Below are 22,784 nucleotides of genomic sequence, written 5' to 3' on the forward strand. Positions count from 1 at the left end.
CATGTGTCTTTTTATATATTATTGCTCTATTTTGTGTTTGACTTAAATATATGGGTTGTGGTTTTTTGACCTGCTCAGATGAGACAACAAGTACTACAAGGGCCAAATATCGATCCATAAATCAAATCCTGGCATTTCCCTTTGTGATAATTATTATTTTAAAGCACACTGTTGTCTACTTGATGATGACATCTGGACATCGATGGCTCAGATTAAGTGAAAGTCACTCAGTTTCTCAATTGTTTACCAAAGTAAAAGAAGAAAAAAGCTTCTCCAAAAATGTGTAAGTGTGTGTCAGGCTTCTATTTTCCTGTCTGCAGTTGCTTCTATCACTTAAAGTCCAGTATATGACCCATTCATTGATTACTTTTTTCTACAATTGCATGTTCTACTTTGAGACCAAATTATTTTTGGCAGTGATCAATCAAATCAATTTATTTATATAGCGCCAATTCACAACAGAAGTTATCTCGAGACGCTGGATAAATAGTGATAAATAATTAACTAATAGCTGTTACAAATTAAATGATGCATCAAAAACCTCAAACATTAAACATAATACAAAGATAATGAATTTGTGTTTAAATGACAAATCAAATGGCAAAATACATCTCAACAATGTAAAATTTGACAAAAAAAAAAAAAAAAATCTCACCGCAAGGTCTCTGAAGCTGTCTGTGTTTTGCAACTTTGAAATTGTTAAAACTCACAGTTCATTTAATTTGCATACAGCTCTTTGTCATTCAGAAATGTTCAAGCAGTGTGGTACCAACCCACAGGGCAGCAACAGGAGCTCTGATTGGTCAGCTCTCCCACACGCATGACTCCTGCCAACATCACAGGTCTGACCAGCACGTGGACGTCGTCCAATCAGATCCCCTGTTGCTGCTGTGTCACAATTTGCAATTCAAATTTAATTAATCAGTTTACAGTATTGTTTTGTTTGTTAATGTCAATTAAACAGTGAAAAAAAATCTATGATTACAACACTGTTGTCACACTACCATACCGTGGGAGGAGACACAGTTTCTTCTGATAAATTCAGTGATACTATCAAGATTTTCAGTGTTTCAGTCCAGGTAGATTAAAGATGAAATGCATAAAGGGTTTAATCATTGCTTTAATAATATCAATAATTACTTTTTGGGGGGAGTAACAACAATAATGTTGTATTATTTCCTCTTACACTCCTTGTTAATCCTTGTATCTGATGTTGTTGGCCTTTATACCTTCAGTGAACATATTCTGACCCATTTTAAACACCTCAGCTTGTTAGTATGTGAGGACAAGCCACTTACCTTTATAGGATCAGTCTGATGAGCTTCAGTTGTCACACATTTGTTGCAACACACACGCACACACACACACACACACACACACACACACAGAGCCCCAGCTCTTTGATTCTATGGTCGTACCACCAGTTACCCACAAGAGGGCGCCAAGTTTGAGCTTTTCAAAGGTCAGTGCTCTGAAGTGGAGCAACAACAATTTGTTTATGATTTTAATTAAAATTAGTGGTTGTATGTTTTTAATAAGAGCGCATGCTTTACTTAGATCAATACAGAATGTTAATTAAATATGTGTAACACCCATAAAAACCTGTTTTAAGTTAACAGAATACTATTAATTAGCACTTTAATTATGAGGAATAAGCTTTGTGGTGTTTATGCTGTGTAACATTTTCACATTGCACATTGTTGAGAGGAATCAAAGCCATATACTGTCGGTCAGATTGACCTGGTCAGTCTGTAGCTTCACAATGTTGTCTGACACTGCAAACCTGCAACACTATGTCAGATCTGCTTCAGTGTTTTATCTTTGTCTCTACCTACAGTTCATCCAGAGAACTGCAGTCAGTTAAGGACCAACCATCCATCCATCCATTTATCATCTACACCACTTGGGTGTAGAGTCGCAGGGGGGCTGGAGCCTATCCCAGCCAACCAGACGAATCGCCAGTCCGTCACAGGGCTGACATATAGAGACAAACAACCATTCACATTCACATTCACACCTATGGGCAATTTAGAGTAAAAATTAACCTAACCTGTATGTCTTTGGACTGTGGGAGGGAGTCATATTATCCCACACTGGCTCAGGGAGAACATGCAAACTCCATGCAGAAAAGCTGCGAGCAAAAACCGCGGATTCAAACCCAGAACCTTCTTGCTATGAGGCACTGCTGTACCACTGTGCCGCCCTCAGTTAAGAACCAGTTCACCCAAATTGCAAAAACATCTTGTCTCAATTACCTTAGCAACCAACACTACTTATACTTCTACCATCAATCCAATAAAATTTAGGTGAATAGTATTTTGTTTTTGTTGCTCAAAGGGTTAATGGCACACATTTGTATTGGAACAGGAACGATTTTGAATTCCAATTAGAAATCTCTTTTTATTTAAACCCTTTGAACCTCAGTGTAGATCTGAAACACATTTTTAAACATAAAACTCTCTGATTCTTAAGTGCATAAAGTATGCTATTTTGCTGGCGGATTTCAGTCCCTCATGAGCAGTGCTATTAGTTTATTGAGACCTATATTTACCCTGTGATATCATCACTACTTTTCAAGTGTTTTGTCCATTGTCAATTAAATGAGTTCACTATGACAAGACAAAGAAAAGCAGTAAATCCTCACAGCTGAGAAGCTGGATCCAGGAAATTTCTGGCACTTTTGCTTGAAAGATGAATTAATTATCAAGTAATTATTTTAGCAGCACTAACATTACATTAGGAACTATTTCCTCAAATGAAAATTACATTTAACTGACCAAATGTAACTGTAGTAACATAGCTTAGTCACTCTGCCTACACTTCCCACAATGCACCATGTCCATCCTTTTTTTTTTTGAGGCACAGAGAAATGAAAAAAAAAAGGAATAAAAGGGAAGCAAATCGTTCAGAGTCATCAACTTAAACCTGGATTTTTTATATTGACATCACACTTAAGATTTCATGAATTTGTGAATAATTTTAAATCAGTTACTCTTTACCAGTAAGTAGATGTGATACTGATACTGTTCATTCTTAACCCTCCTCGGTAGTTAAAAAAGTCTCATTACAACATCTACGATACCATGACAACTAAACAAACTCAACCTGCTGTGGAAGACCACTTGAAAGCTCCAGAACAGCTACTAAATGAACCTTGTGGTGGAACAAGATGAAGAATGAACCTCAACTTTTAAACTAATGTGGGTAAATGTTACATCTGCTGCCCCCACTGGTTGTGATGTGAAAAATGATCTTGACTCATGCCGTCCTCCCTCAGGTGTATCTAATCTAGTCCTGATTGAGACCAGAGTCTATAAAGAGGGGGCATGGACTCTGCCTCTCTTTCTCTTCTTCCTGCTGGTCACTGCAGCAGCAGTTTGTGTTTGAGCTCACTTTTGTTGTTTTCTGATGGGTCCGGTAGTCCTGTTTTCGTGGTTTTATTTCTGTTAGGTTAGTTCTGATGATGGTTGAGGTTAGAGGGAAGACACCAGATCCGACGACCCTTTGTGGGTTGGTCTGAGTGGCTTCTCTTCTTTTTTTTTAATTTTGGCCGGCCCATCAGTCTTTTGTTGGTTGGGGCTATGTTTTTTTTTTTTTTTTTTTTTTTAATCCTTTGACTGGGGTGAGAAATTCAAGTCTGCAACTGCTCAACACTGGGGGTCACATTGGACCTCTTTTGTAGAGATCGTTTGTCATATGAGAAGTCCCTAAAGTGCAAAAAAAGAGGGGAAACTTTCATAACTCGCAAACTCCGTCTGCTGAGAAAGATCATTTGTTAAATCAAAAGCTTTCAGATCAGATACAAACTAACCTCATGGTGAGATTTTTTTTTTGTGTGTGTGTGCAAACAACCATGACTGCTGAGTGGACTGCAGTTGGAGCAACTAGTTATGCAGTCTTCTCACACTGCCTACAGTTCCCACAGTGCACCATGTCTTCACTGTTTTAAAAGTGTAGAGAAGTGAAAACCACAAATAAAAAAGCAGAATTACCAACTTAAACCCCAATTTTAACGTTAACAACACACTCTGTGAACCTGTAAATAATTTAAAATCAATTGCTCTTTATGAACAAGTAGATGTGATACTGATACTAAAACATTTATTCATCCTTGTAAACAACTTTTGTTGTTTCCTGATGGGTCCGTTAGTCCTGTTTTCATGGTTTTATTTCTGTTAGGTTAGTTCTGATGATGGTTGAGGTTAGAGGGAAGACACCAGATCCGACGACCCTTTGTGGGTTGGTCTGAGTGGCTTCTCTTTTTATTAATTTTGGCCGGCCCATCACTCTTTTGTTTGTTGGTTGGGGCTATAATTTTTTTTCCCCTTTGACTGGAGTTGCATTGGACCTGCTAGTAGAGATCCTTTATGTCGTAACAATGGGAAATCTCTAAAGTGCAAAAACAAAAAAGGGATATTTTCATCATTTTCAGTCTACTCATTCTGCCTACAGTTCCCACAATGCATCACGTCTTCACTGTGTAGTGAAAACCACAAATAAAAAAAGCAGAATTACCAACTTAAACCCCAATTTTTTATATTAATGCCACTCTTCATGAACTTGTAAATAACTTAAAATCAATTAGTCTTTATGAACAAGTAGTGATGCTGTAGCTGACAAAACATTTGTTTTGTCACATCTACAGCTCACATCTACAAATCTCACATCTACAATACCATGACAACTAAGCAAACTCAACCTGCTGTGGAAGATCATTTGAAAGCTCTGTTGTGGTGGGACTATTTTCTCAACTGCTGTTTCCAAGATGAAGAATAAATCTCAACTTTCGTACTACCATGTGTACAGAGTGTACCTGTGATGTTCTGTAGTGCACATGTTGAGGGGTGAGGTGCAGCTCATTTCGCCCAAACATCATTTTGGTCACATAGCATCTTTAATACCACCATTATAATAATTAGGATATCAAAAGTATCGAGTATACATACATCATTTGCATTGCGGTACACAAATCTGAGCTGATTTATGTTTTTATATCTTTCATTCGTTGTTCTCAGGATCAACTTTTATTGTCTCGACATTGTGCTGATACATTGAATCGTCCTGAAGAACTTGACGCTATTTCAGGAAGGAGAACATTTAATTGGACATGTATTGTTAAGTAATATAAAAAGTTTTTTGATATTTCCAAATGTAACTTGAATCCTATAGTCTACTACTTTCCAATACCAATAATCAAGAATCTTGATATAAGCCAAACTAGAGTCCATGTCACCAAAATCAAAGTAGTTCAGGTAGGTTTCTTCACCTACTGTGGTCTTGATATTCTGTAGTTTTTCTTCTCTTTTTTTTGCAGTAAAGTTCTTGAAGCTGTGGGAACAGTCTCTTGAAGCCATGCCTGTTTTTGTAACAGTCCCAGTAAATGGATTCTCAGTAGTCTGAAGATGTGTGTGTGTGTGTTATTTTATTTTATTTTTTTTTTGTGTATGCATGTGTGTATGTTGGTTGAGGAAAAGTGAGGGTCAAAATGGTGGAACGCCTCGCTTCCTCTCTCCTCCACCACCGTCACGGTCTCAGTCTGTGCTGCCTGTCAGACGCTGGTGATGGAGGCCAGGCAGTTCGATGACTTCTGGAGTTTCTCAGGCTGTGTGGTGGGGGGCTCTGGGATGGCGCGAAAGCTGAATGGCAGTCCAATACTACTGGTGCCAATGTGGCCTGGGCTCAGCGCTGGATTCTGCCGTCTATTGCTTTCCACAATGCTGGATGTGTTGGATGCAAGGCTTTCACGTGTCCTGCACAACATAAATAAAAAAATAAAAAGTCACATGCTTTCAAAATACACCACGAATTAAAATACCTGATGAAAAAATCTATTTGTGTACAGCATAAGTGGTGCTTGGCAAGATAGAGGAATACCATTAAAATCCAAACTATTTTACAACATATTTTGAAAGAAGCAGATAAATTGAAATTACTAAGAATAATGAAAGAAGCAAATTCCTTCCAGGAAGGAAAGGCAGCACAAAAGCTTTTTTTTAAATGTCATTCTTCTTGAAAATATATTTAAATATACAGAGAGGAAATAATAAAAATATATTAAAGGAAGAAGAGGAGAAACCATGAATATATGCAATAATATTTGTTTGTGCCACTTGGGGGCAGTGTAACCTCTCAGACTTTTTGCTCTGTTTTTGGTCTCTACCACCTCCTGAGAAAAATATCTGTCAGCTATGTGAGAGACCAGTGAACAATGTAACTGAATTACAATTTGGGAAGTTTTTGGAACTAAACAATAAAAGACAGGATAGTTCTGTCTGTGCTGCTTTGATTTTCTTAATTAAAAAAAGCAGTGCAATACTAAATTGGTGGAATACCGCTTTAACTATCTGGTAAACATTACTTTGGTTCTTCAAACTGCTACATTTTAATTTTTCATTAAAAGAGCAGAAATACTGAAACATTGAGATGATTCATGATGTTCATATGTACTTTTTTATAGGCTTCTTACAATCACGGTATCATTTAATGTTGGGACAAAATAGTCTTGTTATTATACAGTTATTAGTCACTTCCAAAAGTAATTTATTACCATCAACTTCTTTAAATGCCATTTCAGTCAGACAAACCAACAGATTTATTGTTTACGTCATGAATCTGGTGGTAATGCATGCATGTCAAAATCTGTGAATCTAATTTTGTAGGTGGGCACCCTTTAATTTACATGTTTACAGTCTCAGGCATGTGCTTTACACAAAAATCAATGAGGTGTGAGCATAGCACTGCTGCACACCATTAGACACACCTAGACACAAAAAACGTGTCTAATATCGAGAGAGATTTGGCTCTCAGACCTACTATTGGACTGCTGTTGAAGCAGGACACTGGTGCTGTGGACAGGAAACATGGGAAGAGATGGGGGATGACAGGTTTAAAAAGGTCCCTGGCTGGGCTTGAACCATGGACACTGATGTTGCATGACATGCTTCCCAACCACTAAGCTGCCAGGATGCCTTGATTCACCAACAATTTATGTAATAAAAAAGCACAATTGGTACAAGCCTTTATAAGATAAGCGTAGTATTGATGTCCAGAGTGCAATTCTGCCTGTTATGGGTTTGAATGTGGATTTTATGGCATCAGTTATTATATATAAAATTAAGAGAAGAACTGAATCGTACTGTAACTACATAAACCAGCCTTTATCCTCCTTTTTGATGGATGGGCCAATCACTGTTTGGGAGCATCATCCGTTCCAGTGAACACATTCATACAAATGCAGGTTATCGAGTGAATAAAACATGAAATTGTCTAGAGCAAAATAACCACCATGACACCTGTGAATTAGCGTTGGGGTGCAAGAAATGGTTCTGCTATCCCACTGTGTTCAAGTTTCAGCTTTATATAATATGTAGTTCCTTTTTTTGCACATACCTGGGGGAGTTGAATCCACTGTCCACCGTGACACTGCTGCTGTCCATGCTGTCCAAACGGGCAGAGTGGGCCGACTTCTGGCTGCTGCTGTTCTCTGTCTCCTTGGGGCTGAGTAAGGTCAGATTGGTCTCCAGTTTCCGCTGCAGATCATGGTCCTTTTCCCGCTCCAGGAGCCACTGCATGGTTCCCTCCCCACCACCACCACCGCCTCCACTGTTACCACCCCCTTCCCCGTGGTCTTTGTTGTCCTCTGCCGTCGCCAACTCTTTGTGCGAGTCCTCCTCTGCCTCTTCCTCTTCCTCGTCGTCTGATACATTATAGTAGTCAAAGGAGGCGGAGGGGACTGTTGGCTCTAAGCAGCCCTGTAAAACTGCAGGTGACGCTGAGGAAGTGGCTGAATTGGAAGGCTGCTGGGGCTCAGGATTGTCTAGGGCCTCTGTTGATTTGGCATGTGAGGCTTTCCGCAATGTGCCGGACTTGGTGTAGCTGCTGTCCACATAGCCTGTGGACAAGGCATTGTGTGGAGGTTTGAACAAAGTGTCCTTGCTGAAGATCTCTTTCCTCTTGATCACCATACTGCTCCCTCCCCCTCCGGGATCTACGTTGTGTTGGTGTGGCGTCAAACGGGCATTTTGCACTGGCTCCGGCGTCTGGCTTGGTGTCAGTCGCACCGAGCCATTCTGTCCCTTTGCTGCCGACAAGTCCTCTTTGTACTCCATCGTATGAGGAGAGGTGAGGTGAGGCGTTTGGCGGTCAGCCGGAGAGCCCTTTCGGAGTCCCCCTGATGAGGTTAATGTGTCATATTCTGATTTTGCCTGAGGCGAAGGGGCAGTTAGGATTGTTTCATTTGACGTATTGCACTGGAAGTACTCATCTGTTGAGGGCTTAGGAGAAAGTCCCATTAGCTCATTGTACGTTGGCAAGCTGTCTCTGCTTTTGTTCCTCTCCATCGTACTCCGGATCCTCGACTCGTCCAAACTCCCTTTCCCCAAATCAGGCACATTAAAATCAGAGTGGAACTTAGCAGCAGAGAACATGATCCTTGAGTAGTGGGAGGACTTCTGTGTGGCCCGCAGGGTACCGTCATCAGTGTAGTAATGACTACGCTCCTCCAGACTGGGTTCAAAGTCTTCTGGCGCACCCAGTGACAGGCCCTTGAGGGAGTTGTCCATGGACCGAGATCGTTCTTTAGCTTGATCAGACCTCTCCTGACGCGACTTCCTGTCCTGATTGTGACTGTGACTTCTTTGCACCCTGGACTGGCACGTTCCACGTGACGGCTCAGGGAAGGGCATCTCTGTCCGTCTCTTAGCCAGCTCCCCAGACACATCCCACTCGGGGGTAACAGGGCAGTACGATTCAGTAATGTTGGGGTTGCTGTGGACCAGGTACGTTGCACCTCCACTCCGCCTGCGCTCCAGGGTGTACATGGCCTCCCGAGGCGAGCGAACCAATGAGTGGCTAAAGAAGCGGTAATCTCTTTCCATGAACACGAGGTCCCAGTTTGAACCCTCAGAGGGGTCTCCCCTAGAGGTCCGGGGTTTGCTATGAGAGCGGGACTTACCATGTGGAGCCCTCCGGTGGCCCCTTCCCCTCCTGCTGCGTGCACTGTGCTGGGCCGAAGAGCCCGCCTTGTTCTTCTGCGTACGCTCTTCCTCCAGCCTCTTCATCACAGCCGTGTGCCTCGCCACATTCTCCACTGTTAGGTCGGGGTTGATTCGGCGGATAATCTCCATCTCCACCTCGCGGGGAATGGGCGTGGTCGGCACATCCTCGTCACGAAGAGGCCACTCTTCCGGGGGGAACTGGGCTGAGAAGGTGGCCAGCTGCCGCATTTTGTCCTTCTTGAAACTCAGTCTGAACAGCCTGAGTCCAAACCTTTTGGATTGCTTCTCGCCACTTCCGCTGCCACCACTTCCTTCTTTCTTTTTGGTCAAAGTGTCAGTTTTATAAGGAAAAGAAGTGATGTTTTTGCTCTTATCAGCTGGATCTTGAGGCGGCGGTTGCTGCTGGGCAGGGGGGGAGGTGGGAAGTGGGGGATAGGGGTATGAAGGCGGTTCTCCTCGGTGCTCCTTGGCTGACGTGCTCGGTGGAGGTTCCCCACTGTGATCCTTAGGTGGCTTACTTTGATAGGAATCTCCCCTGTGCTCCTTGGGTGACTTACTTTGGAGCGCAGAGGCGTGAAGTCTGGAGGGGTCTTCGCGATAGGAATTGTATGAGTCACTGTGATTCTTGCGAGGAGGCCTCTCTCTCAGGCAGCCAGGTGTGGACGGAGTGACGTTGCCAGACTGAGGCGAAGTGCATTGCTGAGGTTGCTGCTGCTGCTGCTGTTGTTGTTGCGGTTGACGCTCTGGCAGCCGATCATCCAGGTGATACCACTTGTTGTTGGTTCTGATGAGGGAGGGAGTGATAAAGTAGGTCTGGGGAGTGACAATGAAGTAGCCCTCTGGAGTTGGGTAGATCTTCCTCTCTCGCACCAGCATGTTCAGGGTATGTCGCAGAACCTCTGAGCTGGGTGTAGGCACGCCTACAGGAAACACAGATAAGATGAAGTTGAGGCACAGTTTTGTATTTATTTTAAGGGACCTTTTTTTAAGCAATTTTTAAAAAATATATATTTTAAAAAACTTTTTTTTTTGTTTAAATACAGTCTCTTTTTGCCCATTTTAAAACCGGTCATAATTGAGAGATTTCTCTGTCTTGCACTGTGAGAACTGCTATCAGATAAATCATCTTTATATATGTATTTATATTTATATATGTATTTATATATTTATATATATATATATTCAGCTCCTTTGCTCTCTGAGGAATGCAGTGGTTAAAACTGTTCTCTTAAACCTTGTGTTAGCTGAAGATGATCACTGTGTTTTTGTGCATCTTAGGCTATTTAACCAATATTGTATATTACTGAATTTACTGAAAAGTCTTGACACGTTGCTTAAGTTCAAAACCGTTAAAATAGGACACTGAATTTTTTGTTTAGTGTATTGGTTGTTATAAAATCATTACATGTCAGCGCATCCACAGTACAGAATCACAAATACAGTTGTTCATGGACAATGTGGGCACCAGCAATTTTTTTTGTTTTTCTGTTGTTGATTAATTATCAAATTGACTAATCATTTCAGCTAAATTCCTGATGAAACATTATCATTTGAATCTTCATTAACCTTCAAACATTACCTTCAATACAAGGTTTTAATGAATATATCCAGTTCTTAATTCATCTCTGAAATATGCCAGTAAGTGAAATCAATAGATGTTCAAAGGCTACATAGATATTTACTTTGCTCTGTGAATCTGACCTCTATAGTTGATGTGTTTTAGACTAACTAAGGTTTATATCTTAAATCGTTTGCTTGGCGAATTTAGTAAGGGGACCATTAATAAAAAGCTGGCAACACATTAGGAGATGACAAACCATGGCAGGGAACACAAAAAATGATCATTTCTAGATCAGTATTTACTGAAGCTTTAATCCAGTTCCATTTTAACAAGGTGAGGGGATCGTACCTGGGAAGCTGGCAGTGAGGTGCTCCACCAGAGCCTCCTGGTTGACAGGCTTGTGGGCAGAGTTCATAGCAGAGATGGCCAGGCACAAGATCTCCCCCAGCGGGATGAACTGTGACTGGCTGATGGGTGACATACTGATGGGAGACACGTCACCTGCAGCAGGAGGAGGAGGAGGAGGAGGAGGGAGGAGGAGGAGGAGGCACAAGCACAACTGTTAGATCATGAATGAACAGCAGGCGCAGCGTGTGAAGCTATGATGTAATGGTCAAACAGCAGCAGTTTGCATGCTGCCTGGAACAGCTCCACCCCTCCCTCCTCTCTGTGCTTCCTTAGCCTCTCATTCCTCGTAGGTTAGCAAAACGAGGCAGCTGCTGCAGCAACCGTAGCCGTAGTGTGAGATCACCTGAATCTTTGCCACATCTTTACCCGATTCACATCATCTGACAAACACAAAAGGACGCTCACATAATCCCTCAGTAACTCAAAATCAACACGTTCAAATTTAACATAACACGACTGACTTTAGCACCACATTCAGAGCTTACGTGCAGAAATTCTCTCTGTTGCCTTTGTTGAATTAAGCTGGCTTTGCTGTCAGCAGTAGTGGGAAATTAGATCATCCTACAACCAGCCGGCCCAGCTTCAAGCCCCTATGAGAGCAAACATCTGCCCTACTCAAAGGTTGTAAAGCAATGCACTGAATCCACAGCTGCAGCATCTGTGCTGTAGTGACCCTCTCCTCTGACCTAAATCTGGTGATCGATGGAGAATCACTCAATTTGATGCCCGAACTGTAACTTCAAATCCTCCATATTTGATGTCTGATCTGTTAATAATTTCTAATCTAACTACATTTTCTAAGATTCACAGGTACTTTACAGAATTAATTTTGCCTGATCGATCACAGTTTTAAAGTTTTGTCATCCGTTACTGCTCATAGCTCTCGTACCTGTGCTGTCTGTGCAGGGCCCTGCTTCAACACGCTCAGCTGAATGGTCAGTTAAGCAACACGATGACGTTATCTCTGCTTAGTATCACAGCCCCTTAAGCTTTATGTGGCTTTACGAGGCTTTACTCAGTTTCTAGTAAACATGAGAAAAGCTGGATCTGCCAGTGAATCTGTATCTCTTGCTTTTATGTTTTTTTTGTTTGTTTTTTTTTTTGGAGTGTAGAAATATCCAAGGAATGTGGGAATGAGGTTGTAGTGTTCATGCTTCACAGCTTATAATGAAGCAAAAATACAGAAATGTCTAAAATTAAAGGGACTGAAAGGATCAGATTTTCATTATCATGGAGGTGCCAAAGCCCTTTTGAAAACTCAACAAACACAAGAATGTGTCACAAAATTTGGCACAAAGGTGATGCAATCTTACAACTACTGAACTTCCAGGAAAATATTATACATTGTAAAAAAAACATTCAAATGCTACAAAGTGTAAATTTTTGTGTTTTAACATTGGTTTTATTTTTGTTTTAAAATATGGATCAGTAAATACGAAAGAAATGTCAGACCACTGAGGTACAATTCAAATGAATTTTTTTAAACAAGCCAAATGAATCAAATAATATACCCAAACCCATAATATACGGGAAGCTCTACATTTAAATAAGAAAAGGGAAAGTTGTGGACACGTCTGACTTGAAAACATGAAAATATTGTCTACTTTGAACTCTGCCCTTTGCCTCCAAATCAAACTGTCGCTGCAAACTCCAAGCAGCTCTGCGTAGAGAGGGTGGAGCTTGTCCTGGTGGGAGTGTCTGACTCACCTGGCGCACGATAACTTGGCGGGAGACGGAGAGAAATGAGGAGGAGGAGGGGGAGGAAGATGCTGCTTCTGCACACGGATGTCTTTCTCGCTACGGGTGAGACTGTGCTCCAGTGGGCGTTCGGTGAGCTCCGAGCTGGGCCAGGCCCGCCGCAGATTGCTGCTGCGGTTCTTCTTCATCGTGACCCCTTTTTACTGGGTGGCCTTCACCCCCCCCCGGGGGCTTCTGGGGTAAAGGTGAGGTGGGGTGGTGGTGGTGTGGAATGGGGAGGGAAGGAGGGACAGGGGGGGAGGGGGGGAGGGGGAAGGAGGGAAGGGGGGAATGTGCAGGGGGAGGTCGACCAACCTCAGGCTCAGTGCCTCCCCCGCATCAGCGAGAAGGTCCCGCTAGAGCGATCACACACCAGACATGGCAGGAACCAGTGTGCACCTTCACACACATACACACGTCTCATTTACATCCACGAGCAAGCTACAAACGACTGTGTTCGCACTGTGGGTGGTTGTCATCGGCTGCTGGGCTCTCCCAGGCTGATCTGGAGTGGTGGCAGCGGCGGCAGAGGTGCAGGTGATTGCGCGAGGCATCACCCTTTCATCGGCATCAGTCCCAGCCACCATTTGTAGCATCCCCATTTGCATGCGTAGGGAGGCACATTACGTAGCCGCTCTGATGTGGGAGGAGGGAGCAGGAGAGAGGTGGGGGGGCAGGGGTAGAGATGAGGGAAATGGGGCATTGGAAGCAAGGAGGACGGTGAGGAGAGATTTCAGTGGCAGTTTTGGGATCCGCTTGTTCCGTTTTTGAGTAGAAGGTAGCAGGGGAAGGAAAGGAGGGGATGGATGGATGGTCAAAGATTCAAAGCTTTAAGAGGCCCAGTCTTCGACAATAGCTCAATTCACCACAGGAGTGCTCGGCCGATCCCCGGAAAACAAAAGAGCCCACTTAAAAAAAAACAGAAATAAAAGCTCCATTCACCCTAATGGGCAGTGAAACCTCAGTAGTATGCCAAGCACCGGACATGCCACTGTTAACCTCCATCTTTATCCGATCAAGCACAAGACCCCATCGTCCTTTCGACAACAGCACACCAGGAGAGGGTGGGGAGAAAAAAATGGAGAGCATAGAAATAAATAAATAAATTCAAGAATAGATATCCACTGTTTCCCGCAATCCAACGGAAGAAGCTCCCGAGCTGATCGCCGTAGCATCCATTCATTAACAGGGGGGATGCAAACTCCAGTGAACGGCAAATCTCTTTCAACGCTAATGCTGCAGCTGCTCCCAGCACCTCCAGGAAGGGTGTGTGAGTATGTGTGTGTACGTGTGTGAGTGTGTGTGTGAGAGAGAGAGAGAGAGAGAGGGAGAGAGGGAGATGGAGAGAGTGTGTATGCGCGCATCCGCCTGCTGCGCGCGATTCTGCGTGAGCATGCATGCGTCTGTGTCTGGGTGATTGAGGCTGAGGGGAGGGGAGGAGAGGATGCGAAAGAGAGAGAGAGGGAGAGAGAGAGAGAGATATTGAGGACATGCATAAGGCAGAAAGGAGAGCAAATATCAACAGCTCAAAACACACACACACACACACAGACAAATTTAAAAAAATAAAAAATTCCAGCCCTCAGGTGATGTCCAGGGTAAAGGAAGAGCTCTGAACCTTTTGGCTAAATTTTCATCCTCATCCTCCTTCCTCCTTGTTTCCTCACCCTGTAAGTATTATTAGCTCTGCTCTTGAAGGATGAGGGGCCCCTTAAACTGCCATCAGTCCTCTTTCTGTGTCTCACCTGACAGTGAGACCAGATCTAAAGGACTTAATAGAGCTCCAACCAAAGGGAATTGTTTTAGAGGTGCTGATTTGTGCCTTTCTCATCAGTGTTTTCCACCAGTTGATTCAGTAACTTAACTGTGTGGACAACAGCTCAACTCCCGATAGAGGGGGTGGGGGGGCAAAACAAAACCCAAACAATCACCTTAATCATGTCCAGAGTGGCAGCTCCTGCTCACTGCTGACTCACATGTGTGGAGTGTGAATGGACGGTTGGAGGGACAGAATAAGGAGCAAAGTGAAAGGGCAGGACGGGGCACGGGTGGAGGGGGGACAGTGTCACAACCAATCTGCTCCAGTTCACTGATACCAAAGAGAAAGAGGAGAGGGAAGGAGGGAGAAGGAGGAGGAGGAGGAGGAGGGAGAGCGACACCACGCCAGCCATTTTATTTCTCAGTAGTGCTGCAACAGCCTTTGTTGCCATGACAACGCAAGCCGATGATCTCATAGCTGTTACCTTTGAGTGCTGTTCCCTTAAAGAGCCAGTTACTCAAGATAGAAAGCAGACAGACACCACATAGACGAGGACCGAGTGTCTGTTGCATGGACAGAAAATACTCCTGCATCGCTGCTGACAATTTGACATCCTTCAGTACGCTCTGAGACACAATTATACAAACTAGGGAGAAAATAGCATCATCTCCTGATAGTGAGAGACATTTTTTTTTAAACACATGTATCTATGTATAGTGACGACAATGAGTCCAATTCTTGCTGAAAAATCCTGGTTCTGCCAAATGTGAGGCAATTAGAACTGGATAACTGATTAATCAATCAAAAGAAAATAATCAAGTATTTTAATAACTTATTAATCGTTTAAGTTATTTTCCATTCCCTGAGTCTACCTTCTCAAATGTATAGATTTGCTGCTTTTTGTTGTCATATGGCACTGACCCAAATGTCTTTGGGCTTTGGACTGTTTGTCAGGTAAAACCAGCAATTTCAAGACATCGATTCAGGCTATGAGACTTATAATATCAATCTTTTACTATTTTCTGACAAAAACATTATGCAATTAACTGAGAAAATAATCTGCAACTTCTGCTGATGAAAAGAATTCCTTCATTGCAGCCCCAATATGATTTATTATTGATGTGCACCATCATAGGTTTACCAAACGTCATGGCCATGACCTACTTAAAAATGAGACGTGTACAGTTGCAAGCTAGCAACTCTGTGAAGCGGTACTTAGCCACAGCTGTGCTTGAGCTAAATGGTAACATCAGCGTGCTAACGTGCTCACAGTGACAATGCTAATGTGTTGGTGTTAAGCAGGTATAATGTTTCCATCTTAGTGTGTTAGCATGCTAACTTTTTACTAATCATCAATATAACACAGAGTCAACCATCACTAGTTTTAAGGACATTTGGTCATAAACCAAAACCAAACTGGACAAGCTGAAAATTTGACCTGATGATGGCGCGGGATGAAAAGTCAGCGGGTTACTAAAGTTCAACAATTCATCCTCTTGGGAGCATGAATACCTGTAGAAACTTTCAAACTTTCGGCAATCCGTTTAATATTGGTGGACCTACTGACCAATCAACATTGCCAGCCGCAGTGCCACTCTACCAGCTAAAAATCTTTTGTGGGATCCTAATAAAAAATAAAAAATGTTGCTATGTGTAACAAATGTCTTGAAGGTGCACTACATCAGCTTGGAGTAAAACATGACTAATCTAATAAAGACTGGGTGTGTGTATATACGTTTATGTAGTATGGTTTTAGCTACATTACCAGTCAGAACTTTAGGATTTTTATTATCGGTAAAATTTGTAAAATTAAGTAATCCTTGCATACACATGTAATGTACACTGATGTTACACTGTCTTTAGATTAATATAATACCCTGATGTTCATGATCGCAGTTGGCCAGTATAAGTGGTCCACCACTAAAGGATTTTGTGGCCCTGCCTACAACCTCAACCAACCTCTCTTTGCTGGTGGTCTGCCCTCCAGTGGACCATTAATGTGACCACGCTTCTTTTAAAAGTTTACCCCTTAGGCCAGACACCAAACAGAGAGACAAAAGCATTTTTGCCACAACAGCAGACCTAACACATCCTGATCTGATATTAATACATACGGCAACAAGTCTCTCTGCTGCGTCAAACGTTTCCCCCAATTCTCTGCTGGGACCCTCCCTTTCCTTTCAATGGAGGAGTCGGCTGTAGCTGGGAGTGCAGTGCAATAGTGTTTTCCTGAACAAATGCTCCACTTTTCCTTCCTTAGGAGCACACACTCCTCCCAGTCCATTGTTTATAGTCTGCTAACGGATACAAAGTCCCTCAGTTAATCAGATTGAATTGTCAGCATTAAAAAACACTTTGTTTCCACACAGTTGAAAATCCACAACTTCTGTCTAAATGAATTAATCCAGCTACTTTTTGGCTCTCAGCCCAAATCAAACATTCTCAGACAGTTTGGTGGATAATCTAGACTATGTACTGTCTAGGTTTTTTATGTGTAAAAGTTTGACATCAAAATGTATTTCAAAACAATAATACCCTGTCAACTGAGACTTGACAAAACTGGATTTTATTTTTTAGTGACAAGGATTTTAATCAGTTCCTGTTTCCCTGCAGCAATAATACCTGTGACTAAGTTACTTTTGTGCGATGCATGTCCATAAAAACCCCTCCAGATGCATTTATTGCAAAACCTTGCTAATTAAATACAATATTGTCATGTTATGTACACATTGCCAAATAGTGACCACAAACGTAGTGAGAAGTCTAGTGAAAATTTGTCTGAACTTTGTTTGAACTTGTCTCTCACAAACTAACATCTTGACATTGCAGCTAAGAGGATGAGTCACACAGAAATGAGCAGCTCACACTAGAAAGAAATCAATACTGCACTGGTTTTCATCTGTATACTACTATCGCTTCTTTGGGACTTTTACCATAAGAAAGAAAACAGTAACTGGAATTAAAAATATGAGGACTTCTTGATGCTTTAAGCTGAACAAAAATGTGGGAACAGTTTCAAGTGAACTCAAAGAGGCAAAAAGGTTAAAATTTAACAGCCAGTTGAATTCACATGACCTTACTATTAAACTAAAGATTGATTATGCTGCCTAATAATGTGGCCAGCACGTGGGCGAGTATGAAAAACACCTCTTGACTGTTGCATTACATGCACTGCAACACAACAACATGACTCCTATATTGGTCCTAAGCTAAGTTAAATTCCATGTTAATATCTATCCTATACTAGTGTCTATATATCTCATTTGCATCTGCACAAAAAGCATATATAAGCACTGTTGGTTTAGGCATTATGGAGTCTGGTGAGTTATTAGCTATAAGACAAACATTCCAGAGCTTATCAGTGTCGCCTCCTCTGTTGGACAGAGACAGAAACAAATCAGCTTCACACAATCACAATCTATTTTAAGATTTACTCTGGACTATAACAGATCCTGAGGTACTGCAGCTTTTCATTTCAATACAATCAGCGTCGAGCAGTGCAGTGCAGAAATCTGATAACATACACAGAGCAACTTAAGAGTTTGAACAGTCAATACAACCTCAAATTTACACTTCAGTCAAAAAAAAACTATTGAGTCTGGTCAACGCTGTAGCTCTTCAGAAGGTGTGCAGGTTGAGCTGACACATACATAAAGTGGCTAATCCCAAATTCTTGTCTGGAAAGTAATCTGTTAATGACTTGCAGATCTGTAAAACCAATTCAAAGGTGTGTACTGCACAACATCCCCTTCCCTTGTTTAGCTTAAGTTGTAAGATCCTGACGTAGCTTGTCTCATCAGTTTTTGGTGGTTTAAACAACAGCCATACATACATTTTTAGCCACTTGTTATTTGCAACACTGACAACAATCACATTATAAAGTTATATATATTGCTCCAAATGAATGCCTTAAGTCCAATATTCACTTTCCTTTTAGCTCTGTTTTGGTCTGCACCAACTCATGAAGAAATGTCTAGTTCTTTAGCTGCCAAATTTTCTACAGTGTTTTCTTGATAGTCAATAACTTTGTAGGATAAAGTGAACCCTGCTTCATCTCTTCAAATTGCAAACTTTAATATGCTTTCATTAAGGTGCAATATGTGTAATATGATAAGTATCAAAAAGACTCCTAAAGGTCCTCATCATCACTCCCCTCTGCTCCATAACTTTTCCTGTTTTTTTTTTTTCTGCTGCAGTTTGATGCTGCTCACTGGTGGGATGGATGATCTAAACCGAAACTCTATTGTGAAACCAACAAAAATTAAATCATCTGTGACATGCTGCACGCCTCTCTTATTTTGCGCACACGCAAGCACACACACACACACACACACACACACACACACACACACTCTAAGACAGGCAAAGTTGTGAGGGCAGTATGATGGGTGCAACGGTTAGACTTGCAGACAACCTCAAGTCGTCCAAACCTGTACCAGCACATACAGTGAATTATAGCCTTGTCAAAAGAGGATGAGTATGAGTGTGGGAATGTTGAACTGCAACGAACTGGGCTTCAGTCCTGGCTCTTTTATCTGAATGAGTAAGCCTACATGAAATGAAGTAGCTGGGGTTATAAGGTGAGATGGTGCCTAAACTACTTTTTTAACTCAGACTAGCTTCAACTGGCTTCATGCAACCTGCCAGAGGAACTCCTGTCATCACTCACACTCATGATATCATATAAAAACCTCAGGGGATAGTATTTTAACTCATATTACAAAGAGGGAGGATCATATTAGGTTCAATGCCAATCATCCGCATTTGCCAACAATTAAAGAGGCGTGGAAATCAGCATGAAACAACCGGCAGAACCACAAACCGCAGGTAAATAAATCAAAACAAGGTGTTTAGAGTATTAAACAGGCTGAAAATCAATGACCGAAAATCTTCACTTCAAGTTAGAATGGATGAAAACTCAGGTCTCTGACTGCTGACCATTACGATGCTACGATGGCATTCTAATGCAGTCCTGTTACTGATGATTTTCTACATGCCAAGTACTTTCAATGCACAGGGATAGATAGGCAGCTATGAAAGGTTTCCCTTCATTTATTTGTCATTATTCCTTTATTGGACTTTGCAGAGCTAGAGTTAATTTAAATTTTATGGTCTTGTTTGTCATCATGCAAGATGAATTTCCAAACTGAACAAAAAAAGAGAGGAAACTTTAGTCTACAAACACATTAATAACTCTTCTTCTCCTAAAGTTCTCTGGGTTTTGTCTCTAAAACCCAAGCACCTTTCCTCATGATCCCAAAACACATCCACGTGGAAGGAAGATTAAGTGGAATCACTCAGTTCTCGTTAATGCCTCTGCAACTTTCTGCTTAGTTTGGGGTTATAGTGTTGTTGTAAATGTCTCCCACTTACACTGAAATGACATGATGGACAGACATACCCACCTATGCACTTGATGTCAAAGCCCTGCGGCGGTTTTAGTGTCCGCCTGGTCCATCCGTTCCTGAGGACTTGCAGATGAACTTCTTTGCCCTGGATCAGCAGCACATGTTCGTCTATCCAGCCGAGGAAGAAGATTTCGGAGAGAGCGTGCGTCAGCGGCTTGTTCCAGAAATGCTGCATGTTTACGGCTTTGAAATTAGCGAACACCTCGTACCCGGTGTGATGCTGTAACTTAACCGAGAGCACGGCCGGTGATGGTGGTGGTGGTGATGATGATGATGGTGACTCCTCTTCACCTTTTCTGTAAACCTGCGACAGCACCAGAGCCAGAGAGTGCGGAGCTATCTGGAGGAACTTCTCCATTACTGCGTCAGTCAAAGTTCATCCACGTGGAAATTAAAGAAAACTGCTGCTTTTTAAGTTGTACGACATTGTTTATACCACGCAGATTTTTTTTTTTTTTTTACGTCTAACCAAGACTGCCCTGATAATCTTAGACTAGTTTACACATGAAATAGACGCATGTGGTAAAAGAAACACTGCGCTGATCCAAAGTCTGCAGCGCGACGTTAGAAACACAGGTGCGACATGTAAAAGTAGGGAAATCAGCAACCTGACACGCCGTCCACTGCAGCCAACTATCCCCAACTGTCAAAGAGTATTAGGGCCTATTTCCAGCGACAAAAGAGGCGAGGACTTGTGCTGCGTTCAGGTGTTACTCGTAAACTCCTGCTTTGGACTTTGGAAATCCACCAAAGTCAGCCTTTTTTTGTTAGAAACTCTGTTCACCGGTCTCTTTAACTCGAGAGACAAAAAGGAGTTTGGCAAAGGCGTGGCTCAACGCTGATATAAAAAAAAAGTGGCCATGAAAATAGGAACACTTGTCTGATATAATATCAATATCAACTTCAATTGTAACTTTATTGTTCCCAAGTGAGAAATTTGCTGTAAAGAAGCACAGAACACACACACACACACACACACACACACACACACACACACACACACACACACAAATATAAAGAATGATAAAATACACAAAACATATCACAAAACTATGCAAACTTAGGTTGTATGTAAATACATATGTAATAAGCATACATATACATCTCCCATACGAACTCAAACAAAATCACGTACCTCAATGACAGCAGAAGATGAAACCAGGTGCAAATCCAGCCATCATCATCTCACCCAATCATCAACAGTTCAAATGAGGACAGGCAGTTTATTTATACAGCACATTTCTTTCACAGCGGTAGTTCAAAGTGCTTTACACGTTGCATAACAGACATCACAACAAGGGCACCATCATCACCCACCAATATTATATGGAAGGCTGATCATCAGCTGCCTCATCCCGAGCATTTAACAGTTTGATGGCATGAGTGAGAAAAGAATTCCCAGCACCTGGTCGTCCAGAAGGGGACCCAGATATTACACGACCTCGCTGTTCAGTTGTTTGTTGAGACTTACTTGAGTTGTTTGTTCGTTGCTGCACATCTACTGCTGGTGGTGTAGCTGTATTGAACTTCATGTGTGAAAGGGTTTTTGTAATACTGTCCACCTCATCTACATATATGGAGAAGAAAACATCTTAGACACATCTTCTAACATCATTCAGACTGATAACAACACTGCAAAACATAGCCTCTAAAGCCACCATAGAGTTGAATCAGCACAATCATATAAATTAAACAAAGGTAGTTGCCTTCAAGTACTAGTATGTAACATAAAGGTGTTTAAATCCAGGGAATTCTTTGTCAGCTCATTAGCACCTCCAACTGGATCAACTCATATTTAATATACAATAATGCAGTATGCACGTAACTATTTTGAAAAATAGTTTATCAAATTATTTATGAAGTCTTTTTTTTTTCTCCAAAAATGATGTGATTTGACAGTTTGAGGCTGTTTAATCTGAAAATGTCTGCTTTTCTCTGCCGTGCAGTACACAGAGTATTTATGAGTTTTGGATTGTTGGTAAGACCAAACAAGACATCAGATGAATATGTTGTGATGAGCATTTTTCTCGTATTGCATATCCCACTTGATAGATGCATAAATATTACAAAATCGTAAGTGTGCAATTTGAAAGTTCACAATAACACTGACTTGGATGTAAGATTCAAAGAGGGGTTGCTTAACATCTTTGTGGTTCAAATCAGGTCAGTGTTCACACAGTGGCTGTAGCCCTCATATAGCCCGCATTTATCTATTGCCACATTGCAACAGGTAGGCAATTGATAAAAGTAACACTATTGCCAGATGCCAACAACAATTATGCAATACAATTAATACAATCACATTAGCTAGAAATGATTTACTTGTGATCGTGTATCCTGCAGATTGTATTCAGTAATAGGACTGTATTCCTTACAATAACAGGGGCAAGAAAATTAATGTACATCCTTGTTTGGTTTTGGGTGCCAATGTTGAGATGTAACTTTGTAGATCAAACTGTTATTCAAAGTTACAGAATATTTTGTTGTATGCAAGTGTTGACCACAGAAGTGTCAGTTGTGATTCTTTGTATTTAGAACATCCAATGTGAAGTTAATGGCTTGTTGTTTGTGGAAGCAGGTTTACGTAAAGTGCTTCAGTGCTGGCTTTGAAGGAATCTGAGGCCCAGATTTATTTGGCCCTGGGCCTCAGGATCTGGTGGCCCAGTTCTTCTCACCTCCAGGCGTGCCAAATCTGGAGTAATCCTGCCTGTTTACACTCAGGACAGTGTACACAAACACACCCTCTGCAGTGCTTTTTGAGGTTAACTCTTTTATGAAATAAGAGGAAAACTGGCAAGACTTCATGGAAATGTGAACACTTTTACTCAAGAACTATACAGTATGTGTTGGTTTTAATGATCTGTACTACTGTTACAGTACAAAAACAAAATCAGTAACACTTGTCTTAAAACATG

General features: G+C 41.7%; 1 protein-coding gene across 3 annotated transcripts; it reads right to left on the reverse strand.

Moving 5' to 3' along the window:
- Window positions 1–5,451: 5,451 nt before the first annotated feature.
- stox2a (storkhead box 2a) lies at window positions 5,452–20,623 on the reverse strand. 3 transcript variants are annotated; one of them, XM_051070539.1, is made up of 5 exons: window positions 19,867–20,006; window positions 12,673–14,125; window positions 10,906–11,058; window positions 7,390–9,916; window positions 5,452–5,750 (listed from the first exon to the last, which is right to left on the reverse strand). In XM_051070539.1, the coding sequence occupies exons 3-5, from the start codon at window positions 11,036–11,038 to the stop codon at window positions 5,549–5,551; spliced, it is 2,862 nt and encodes a 953-aa protein (XP_050926496.1). In that variant the 5' UTR covers window positions 11,039–11,058; window positions 12,673–14,125; window positions 19,867–20,006; the 3' UTR covers window positions 5,452–5,548. The 3 variants fall into 3 exon arrangements, with proteins under 3 accessions (XP_050926496.1, XP_018546442.1, XP_018546443.1); XM_018690926.2 differs by lacking the exon at window positions 12,673–14,125 and having other exon boundaries at window positions 19,867–20,623; XM_018690927.2 differs by lacking the exon at window positions 19,867–20,006 and having other exon boundaries at window positions 12,673–15,189.
- Window positions 20,624–22,784: the final 2,161 nt, after the last annotated feature.

The sequence above is a fragment of the Lates calcarifer genome, linkage group LG5 (genome assembly GCF_001640805.2).
Source record: "Lates calcarifer isolate ASB-BC8 linkage group LG5, TLL_Latcal_v3, whole genome shotgun sequence".
NCBI classification, from domain to species: domain Eukaryota; kingdom Metazoa; phylum Chordata; class Actinopteri; family Centropomidae; genus Lates; species Lates calcarifer.

Excerpts from the sequence above, each read along its gene's own strand:
- stox2a (XM_018690926.2), bottom strand. The coding sequence starts at position 20,227 with ATGGAGAAGTTCCTCCAGATAGCTCCGCACTCTCTGGCTCTGGTGCTG. Across the intron at positions 9,917-10,905 it reads CCTCACTGCCAGCTTCCCAG|GCGTGCCTACACCCAGCTCA; the intron begins GTACGATCCCCT and ends TGTTTCCTGTAG. Across the intron at positions 5,751-7,389 it reads AGTGGATTCAACTCCCCCAG|GACACGTGAAAGCCTTGCAT; the intron begins GTATGTGCAAAA and ends TATGTTGTGCAG.